Source organism: Erpetoichthys calabaricus, chromosome 4, assembly GCF_900747795.2.
Source record: "Erpetoichthys calabaricus chromosome 4, fErpCal1.3, whole genome shotgun sequence".
NCBI lineage: Eukaryota > Metazoa > Chordata > Cladistia > Polypteriformes > Polypteridae > Erpetoichthys > Erpetoichthys calabaricus.
Window position 1 is genome coordinate 300,916,880 of NC_041397.2, and position 10,571 is coordinate 300,927,450.

At 40.4% G+C, this 10,571-nt stretch overlaps 1 protein-coding gene across 1 annotated transcript; it reads left to right on the forward strand.

Moving 5' to 3' along the window:
• Window positions 1-4,807: 4,807 nt before the first annotated feature.
• Window positions 4,808-6,540, forward strand: LOC114641986 (olfactory receptor 142-like). The gene has a single exon (XM_028790990.2). The coding sequence runs from the start codon at window positions 4,930-4,932 to the stop codon at window positions 5,896-5,898; it is 969 nt and encodes a 322-aa protein (XP_028646823.1). The 5' UTR covers window positions 4,808-4,929; the 3' UTR covers window positions 5,899-6,540.
• Window positions 6,541-10,571: the final 4,031 nt, after the last annotated feature.

The window sequence follows — 10,571 nt, forward strand, 5'->3', positions numbered from 1 at the left end:
CACTTCCAGGCCAGACACACACACACACACACACACTTCCACGCGTAGACTTTTATATATAAGATAATGTTACAACAACAACAACATTTATTTCTATAGCACATTTTCATACAAATAATGTCGCTCAAAGTGCATGATGAAGAAAGAGAAAAAAGACAAAATAAGAATTAAAATAAGAGAACACTAATTAACACAAAATAAAAGTAAGGTCCAATGGCCAGGGAGGACAGAAAAAACAAAAAAAACTCCAGACGGCTGGATAAAAAAATAAAATCTGCAGGGGGTCCGAGGCCAAGAGACCACCCAGCCCCCTCTAGGCATTCTACCTAGCATCAATGACCTCAATCAGTCCTCATTGTATTCAGTGTTCTCATGGAAGGACTTGATGATGATGGTCATGTGGACTTCTGGTCTTTAATCCATCAATGTAGGGACATCATGGTGCTTTTGTGGTGGTGCAGGTCACCACCATAGAAAACTGAAAAAAGAACAGAAGAGAAAGTAGGGGTTAGTACGGATTTTGGAGCCACCATGAATAATAATGATAATTAATTGAATATACAGAGTATCAGGATTTAATATTAAAATAATGTGTTTTCAGCAGTTTTTTAAAGTCCTCCACCATATCAGCCTGGCGAATTTCTATTGGCAGGCTATTCCAGATTTTTGGTGCATAACAGCAGAAGGCCACCTCACCACTTCTTTTAAGTTTTGCTCTTGGGATTCTAAGCAGACACTCATTTAAACATCTAAGGTTATGATTTGGAATATAAGATGTCAGACATTCCGAAATATAAGATGGAGCAGATTATTTAAGGCTTTGTAAACCATAAGCAGTATTTTAAAGTCAATTCTGAATGACACAGGTAACCAGTGTAGTGACATGAAAACTGGAGAAATGTGCTCGGATTTCCTTTTCTTAATTAAGATTCTAGCAGCTGTATTCTGCACAAGTTGCAATCGATTGATGTCTTTTTTGGGTAGTCCTGAGAGGAGTGCATTACAGTAATCTAGTCAACTGAAAATAAAAGCATTTCTGAGCATCTTTCAATGATATAAGAGGTCTAACTTTTGCTATATTTCTTAAGTGAAAAATGCTGTCCTAGTAATCTGATTAATATGTGATTTAAAATTCAGGTCACAGTCAACAGTTACCCCTAAATTCTTTACCTCCTACGACACCTAATGGGATCAGCCAGAAGAAGAAGTGCTGCAGTTTGCACAATAGTGCCACCTACTGGCTCAGAGTAAGTGAAACAGACTGAAGCCTGACTAGCAGACAAAACGTCCGTTCAATGATGATAATAATGTGCGTTCAATTGTTACTTCTGCATTGCTTCTTGTGTAATGCAGATAAGTTAATACATTTGTATTAAGGGTAAATATAAGACATCAGAACATTTTGTCTTATTTCTTATTGCTGCACAGTGTTTAACTATAAGCCCGACTTTTTGGTCTGTGATATCAATGTTAACTAGAAGGAATGAGCTTGGGCATTTTCTATGGAGTGTTAGTCTTCTTCAGTACTCTTCTTGTTCCTCACATCCGTACCTATGGACTTTTTGCAACAAGAATGGCCCTTCAAATAGGAGCAGGTGGAAATTCAACCCATTTAAAAAGGCAGGACTCAGAATATTGGTAAGATGAAGAACTGTACATCAAAGCCAGAAACACAATATACCAAAAAAAAAAACCAAAAGCAGAAGGTCCTCATCTTTATATATAATCTTCATTTGGATCTTGATCTTTGTTTATCTGCAAATTCATGTTCCCCTGACACTGCCTTGTGTGGTGTTCCTGCTGTGTTCAGTAGAGGGCAGTAGTGATGGAGGAGGAGAGGAAGTGAGGGGGAGGATCGTTGGATGAGGTTGGAGTGTGATGATTAAAGAGGATTGAACTAAAGGAGACTACGTGCTGTTTGTACTGGCTGAATACACAACACCTTGGTTGTTACTTTTGTTTACAAACACTGTCGACACCACTCTTTGTGTTTAGATCTGGGGTCGACACCTGCTTTGTTGTCGAGACTGTGGTTTTTTGTGTTTCTATCGACCGTCGTTAGCAGCACTTCGTCCAAATCGAATGTTCACCCACTTCTTGGAGTCGGCAGTCAGAGTATATAAGTCGGACACACTTCTGTGATTTTCCATCAGTTGGCGTTTGGAGTTCAAGAAAGAAGCATTGGTTCTTCTTTACTCTTTGGACTGCCACAAAGCAACCTGCGAGATTGGAGAAAGGTTGAGAAGAGATCGTGAGAGGAAACGACAGCGTCATGAAAACGAGACGGACTGTGAACAGAGAGAAGCAGAAATGCTCCTCCACCACCACATAATTACTATTCGGACAGTGATTCCGAGTAGGCCGTTCCTATCGAATCAATGTCCAAGGGTTTTGTTTTGTAATTTTGTTTCTCTTATAAAAAATCATAATGCTGTGCGACGAAGGGCCCAGTTCACGACTGGCAGCCGCGTTTAAACAGGGAGCCCTTCACAGACAACTTTAACACGTGCAACGTAGTTGGGCGCACATGGCTAGTACTAACATATTCACAGGAGCTCCTTTTAGCTTCCACTTATTCTGAAGAGAAGGCTTTGTAAAGAGAAGTGGATCCGAAAGCTTGGATACTTGGCACAGTGTGTGACAATCACCGATAGGAGGACGTGATGACACACAATGTGTCGCTGGACTCGGCTGTAGCAATTGTCACACAGAAAATAAAGCAGACAATGGCATTGGCAGAATAGCAAGAAAAACAAATCAAACAAAAAAAAAATACAAGGAAGCCAAGAACTCATACTGTATTTATAACGGCGTGCCTATTCCTCGCATATCCATGCGTGAATTTTTTTCCGCTTGCTCCACTTTTCTCAGCGTGAGGATGTTTGGTTTATTAGTGACTCCAAACTGGAGTGGCGTAGGAGTGCATGACGGGACTGGCATCCACGTTAGGAACCTGATGGCTGTTATATTGGATGCATTTATTCATTTTTCCATAATTTTTTCTTGATTTTTTAATTTTATTTTTCAAGATTAAGCACATTTTAGTTTGTTTCTTTTATCCCTAGACTTTGAATTAAACACTAGTTTTTTGTTTTCGCTAAATGTCCTGTGCCGTTTTCACTCCTTTGTGTTTATTTTAAGATCTCCCCCATTTTGTCGTTCTGTTGTTAGGACAACTCCCTTGTTGTTAGGGGCGTGTCCTCAGTGGTTAAAGACATGACAGGTTTAAAGGTCATCGAGGGATGGGGTTGAATCTTTACTCTCCTGTTATTTTCTATTTTTGTTTTTCCTTTGCTTTCGCTGTAATTAATTTGAAATAAATGGTTGTATCTGGTTATCATAATATTTTCGATCATTACCACTGTAATGTTCTGTTTTTTTTTAAATAAAGGGTTGTGGGAATCACGCCACTATCTGAGTTGACAAATTCAAAGCCTCGTGTCTGAAATTGCCTTGAGTTTTGAATTGTTATTTGGTTTTTGTACGTAAAGATATCCTTAGCGGTTTTGGCCTTTTTTTTTTATTATCGATCTCACCTTGTCTCCCAGATTCTGATTAAAATTCTTGTAGATATTTCATTAGCCTAACAAGAGACAGGTCAAGGGCTATGTGATCCAATATCAGATAAACAGGTTTACAGAATGGTTGGATGGATGGATGGGTTATTACCTACTTTATAAAACATTTACTATATCTTTAACAAATAACTGTGCATGCATTGTTACGGCGTACTAACATTGTAATTACTCATCTTCACCTCCCTAATTATAGTGTATCAAGGTATCATTATTTTATGCTTACTGTGTAACTCTAGCAATATCACAATCTTGTCTGGAAAACAATAGAAATGTTTGATTGTCTCCTACAATTATTAACGTTACACAGTAAACACACCACAGTAATGTCCAAGTACTTTAATTTTAAAAATTATTTTAATGAAGTGTTTCTTTCATAAAACAATATCTACACCTCAACTCATTTTTCAACTTTCAAATCCAGTTCTCCTAGTGAGGGTCACAGTGGCAGCAAACCAAGAGCAGGTCAGACCAGGCTTCCCGGTGCCCAGATCTCAACTCTTCCTGGGCAATTCCCAATCATTCCCAAGCTAGCCGATAGATATAATCCCTCCAGCATGTCCTGGGTATGTCACAGGGTCTCCACCCAGTGGGATGTGCCCGGAGCAGCTCGAGGGGAGCTTTCATATGACATGCCCAAGCCAACTCTGCTGGCTACTCTCAATCCAAAGGAGTAGTGACTCTACTTTGAGGCTCCCTCAACCCTATCATGGAATGTCAGCTCAGTGGTCCTGTGAAGAAGCCTCACTTCAGCTCCTTGTACTCACAGTCACATCCTTTGGTCACTTCCTGTCAGTCATGACCATAGACGAGAACAGAGATGTAGAATGGCCCGTAAACTGAAAGCCTTGTCTTTAGAGTCATCTCCAATTTCACCACCATGGTCTGCAACAGCGCCTGCAGAACAGTTGCCGCCACTCCAATCTGCTTGTTAATCTCATTCTCCCTTTCTCCATCACTCGTGAAGAAAATCCTGAGATGCTTGAACTCCTCTACTTTTCCCCTGCAGGTTGTTAACCCCTCACCAGGAAAGAACGATCCACCTTCTTCTCGAAAAGAACCGTGATCTCAGACTGGGAGGTGCCGATCCTCATCCCAGCCATTTCACACAAATCACGTGCCACAAGGTCACAGTCACTGATGACTGTAAAGATGAATGTTCATTATTTTCATTACTGAGCCATGTAGTTGAAGCAGAAACTGCCTTTAAGAAGCATCTAGATGCAATATTGAGACAGCTTAGCTATTAGCTAAATAAATGGGCCTGATGGATTGAATGGTCTCCTCTCGTTTGTCTCATTTCTGATGTTCTTGTTTTTACTCATTTCAGATAACTGACATTTGAAGATCCATCATGTCATTGTTGAATCAAACGGACACTTCTGTCCAAGAGTTTATTATTGTTGGATTTCCTTCTTTCCAGGACTCTGAGAGCAGAAACGTCCTGTTTTCCATCTTCCTAGCTGTTTATTCCCTTATTCTACTGGGGAACGTGCTGCTCGTTGTTGTCTTTGTAATGGATAAAGGACTTCACATCCCAATGTACATGTTAATTTGCAGCCTGGCCCTTGTGGACTTAATAATATCTACCACCACGATTCCGAAAATGCTCCTTGTTTTTAGCTTCAAATCAACGGTCATCTCTGTCTCCATGTGTCTCACCCAAATGGGTTTCTACCACACTATGATCGCCACAGAATCTCTCCTTCTTGGACTCATGGCTTATGACAGGTACTTAGCCATCTGTAAGCCGTTACATTATTTTACGCTCATGAGCAATGTGGTTGTGTTACAGAAGATCAGTTGCTGTTGGGTGCTTGGGTTCCTTGTAGCAATTGTTTCAGTCATCTTGGCTCTCAAACTTCCTTTCTGTGGACCAAATAAGTTGATCCACTGTTTCTGCGATCATTCAGCCGTACTGAAACTGGCGTGCACGGACACATTTCTCAACAGTTATGTGAGCCTAGCGATAGCTTTATCTGTGCTCTTTATTCCACTGAGCTTTATTTTGTTTTCCTATGCGATGATCATAAGATCGGTGCTCAATATTGTCAGCTCTGAAGGACGTTTAAAGGCGTTTTCCACTTGCGGTACACACCTCTTGATCATTCTGGTTTTCTTTGTCATTGCAGCTGGGGTCTACATCTCCAACCGGGTCCCCGGTACTTCTATAGATATGCGAATCATGGCAGCTCTGATTCAGAATGTGACACCGCCACTGATGAATCCGATAATCTATTGCCTGCGGACAAAAGAGATCAGGGAGAGTTTTGTAAAAACTTTAAAACGATGTAAAATATTATCAGACAGAAGTTCACAGTAAACTGCAGATATATAATGTGAGCTTGTTGCCCAATTCACATTCATTTTGCCTCATTCTGCAGTGACAAACTAATTACAGAAAACCACTGAATTTCAGAAGCTGTGCAAAGTGCAAGCTATTTATTTAGTGGTGTTGTCCACAATGATTTAACGTTTGAGTGGGTGTCCACACCAGAATTAGAAACAATATGAGGGACATTCAAAAAGTTTCCGCACTTTTATATTTTCATTGGAAACGGTGAAGGCAGGAGGAGTGGTAATTGGTCGTGTCTGAGAGTGTCATGTGACTGGGAAAATTGCATCGCAAAGGAAGGTGACTATGTAGAAAAGTGATATCATTTGTTTTTGAAATTCTTAATAAATGGAATTTAAAAACAGTGGGGAAACTTTTTGAATGTCCCTCACAACTCTGACCAGAGCACCATCTTTCCATGTTTGTCTTGGGTGTTTCTCCAATACTTTGATTTAGATTACATTAGGTAAACTGAAAATGGGCGACTTTTGTGTTGAATGTACTCCATGATGGACTGAGTCTAAAACTGCCTGGAAAGTCTCCAAGTCCAGGCGATCTTCAAACTGGATCAAGTAGGTTCTGTCATTGAATGAAAGTAATGTTAATAGTAATAAAGGAAATTTCCTATAACCAGCTTCCCATTTACTCTCTGCTTTATATCTATTGTTTCTCTTGTGTTTATTCTCTTCAACTGGACATTTCTTCTTTTCTGCTTTTGCTTTACCGAGCCCTGGAAATAAAAAAGGAATAAAAGTTCAGTTGGGTTCATTTGTGTATAGCACCATTTACCCAATACAGAATTTGCATACAATTCTAGAAGTACAATGCATCAAAAGCAAAAGTCACTAAACCTTACAACATTCACCTCCATAAACACCCAAACTATGTTAGAAACACGTGTGACACCCCATGTAGTGTTAAATGGGGGCACCAGTCTAGACTCTAGGTGTCTAGTATATGGGACCAACCGTCATCAGGATGGTTGTGTAAGACAGGGAGACATGGACACAAAAGGGTTGGGTTTTATTTACATGTGAGCTGAGGTTTTGTTTACAGGTGCAGACAAAGAAGAATAATTAAATAATGTGCTGCAGAATATCAGAATATATATATATATATACTGCTCAATGGGACAAAAATTTTGCTGGCTATCTCTACTAATATGGCCTGATATGGTAATGTGTTAGGAATGAAAGGATGCCACATCATTTGTTGGAAATGATAATGATCAACCTACAGAGAGCTGAATTCAAAGACACCCTAAAAATCAAAGGGAAAAAATGATGCGTCAGACAAGTCCATTTTGCCAAAATTTAATTGCAGTAACTCCAAATCGTACTCAGTAGTTTGTATGACCTACCCCCCACCCCCACATGCATTCCTGACAATGTCCTAATGAGACGATGGATGGTGTCCTGGGGGATCTCCTCCCAGATCTGGACAAGGGCATCACTGAGCTCCTGGACAGTCTGAGGTGCCACATGGTTGGTCGGATGGACCGAAACCAAATGTCCCACCCAGAAGTGTTCTGTTGAATTGAGGTCAGGTGAGCGTGGGGGCAGTCAATGGTATCAATTCCTTCATTCTCCAGGAACTGCCTGCATACTCTCGCCACATGAGGCCGGGCATTGTTGTGCACAAGGAGGAACCCAGGACCTACTGCACCAGCGTAGGGTCTGACAATGGGTCCACAGATTTCATCCCAATACCTAATGGCAGTCAAGGTGCCATTTTCAGGCCTGTAGAGGTCTGTGCATCCCTCCATGGATATGCCTCCCCAGACCATCACTGACCCACCACCAAACCAGTCATGGTGAACAATGTTACAAGCAGCATAACGTTCTCCATGGCTTCTCCAGACCCTTTCACATCTGTCACATGTGCTCAGGGTGAACCTGCTCTCATCTGTGAAAAGCACAGGGCGCCAGTGGTGGACCATATATATATATATACTGTATATATATATATATATATATATATACACTGTATATATATATATATATATATATATATATATATATATATATATATATATATATATATATATATATATATATATATATATACAGTGGAACCTCGGTTCATGAACGTCTCTGGACACGTACAAATCGGGTTACGACCAAAAAGTTCGCCAAACTTTTGCATCTGTTCATGACCACACACTCGGTATACGAACAAGCCAGTTTCCCTTTCGGTTTGTGCACGCCGATGATTTCCACACATGTTCAGTCTCTCCCTGTGCAATCCCTGTGAAGCGAGTGAGTGAGCGAGAGAGAAAGAGAGAGACACACACACACGCACGCACGCACGAGAGAGACACACACACAAGCGTGAGAGAGAGACACACACACACACACAAACACACACGCACGCACGAGAGAGACACACACACAAGCGTGAGAGACACACACACACACACACACACACACACGTACGCACGAGAGAGACACACACACAAGCGTGAGAGACACACACACACACGCGTAATTCTTTCCAAAACTCTGGTCATAACCAGATTTGGTTGTGACCCGAAGTAATTTCCCTCATAGGATTGTATGTAAATACAATTAATCCATTCCAGACCGTACGAACTGTATATAAATATATTTTTTTTTAAAGATTTTTAAGCACAGATATATTTAATCACACCATAGAATGCACAGCGTAATAGTAAACTAAATGTAAAAACATTGAATAACACTGAGAAAACCTTGAACGACAGAGAAAACTAACATTGCAATAGTTCACACTATAGCGATACGAACTGCTCGCTAAAAAAACTTTTTTTAATGAGTTTTAAGCACAAGGAAAAAATTAACATTTGAAAAATCCGTAATTTAATAAACAACCAAGAAAAGTAACATTGCAACAATGTATGCTACAAACCGATCGCTGTAAACAAAAGTGAAGTGGAGGTTAAAATCCAATAGAAAAAAGTCTTCATTAAATACGAGGTTAAAACAATGCTCGAATCAGTCTCTTTAAAAAGACTCAAAGGAGCATTTGTTAAGGTTACTTAAAAGCAGATGATTAACCCCTTAATCGCCCTCTGCCGGATATATCCGGCATCGTAGCGTTATTGCTAACGCCTTACTGCCGGAATTATCCGGCACATTTGCCTATCGTTATGTGAATGCCTGGCGTGTAGTATAACTGACAGTTTGGCGTGGGTATTATTACTACGTTGTATTTCGACAAACTCTGTGCTTGTATTGGTCGATCACGTGATGTGATTCGAAAGTGAAAGCTGTGAATATGGCGAAACGTAAACTGACTTCAAATGGGGTTTTGCAGGCGATTTTGGACAATAATTCTGATCATGATTGTAGCAGTTCTGAAGAAGATTTTAGCGACAATGATGATCAGCAACGTGCGATGCATGATACTGTGAATGACGACGCATCGGATGATGGCGATGAGTGGGTGTATCCCCAGCATCTCAACTGGACTGCTGCCCGTTATCTGAGCCAGATATGAAAGATCCAAACCGTGACCGCTTGTTCAAGCTACGTCCTTTGATTGACCATTTATTTGAAACATTTCAGCAGGTATTTCATCAGGTAAATACTGCTTGAATAAATGTAAAGTAAAAAAAACGAAAATTGTTCAGATTTCTCCTGGCATGGGGAATATTTAGGGAGTTGGCGGTTAAAAGGTTAATGGATTCATTTTTGCAGTACCTAAACTAAAGTGTTTCCCATAAATGTATCTTGGGGTGTTTAGGGGGCAAAAATGACAATTTGGGTCAGATGACAATCCACAAGCATATTGTTTATTGGGGGAGCAACATATAATCAGTGGACAACTTTGAATTGAGTTTGTTGGTGATTAGGATTCCCTGAAACCAATGAGGTAATTTTAAAGAACTAAACTCCTTGAAATTGAAGGAGTGTGAGTAAAGTCTCTGAGCCACAATGACTTAAGTGATAGCGGGCGACATGATGCCTTACAAAGCATTGTGTGTAACGTACACACTGGTTTGCAACCAGGAAGACGGAGCAAGCATGAAGTTATACAAAGAATGGGAGGCATGAGAAAAAGAGATTGGAACCCCACAAGCTTTAAGGAAAATGTCAGGAGAGAAAAATAAGATTTTAGAAATGTAGAAAGGCCTAACTCATCAAGAATGTAATCCAGTGTGTGAATACCTTTACTAGGTCAGGGCTGGAATGCAATGGAGCCACCTTTGAAAAATAGGAGGGTATGTATGGTCCAGGCTGAACAAAGAGCAGGACGCCTCTCCAACTTGCACCAGTTAACCTCCCTGGCATTAAGTCTGTGGTAATCCGCCTACCAGGCATTACTATTTTCAAGGAAATAAAATTCCTAAGAATAGGGTAAAGTCGACTTTTGCAAAATAAACATTAAAGCACTTACCTGTTTAAGTTGTTAAGAGCAGGGGGTGCTTTCAAAGTCATTTTAACTTTGACTTTGGCAGGTTCATGCAGCGGAACTCCAGCGACGGGTCAGGCCTGCTTGTCATAAAGGCAGTCATCTCCTTAGCCCTGCCATTGGCAAAGAAAAAGGTGCAAAGCGTTTTAGTTAAGAACGTGCATGAATGCATTAGTGTGATGAGGGAATTCCCAAGAAAAGAAACTTACTTTTGTAGTACGTATCAGCTCTTCCAAGGGAGTATGTCAGGATGCACTCCAGTTCGTGCA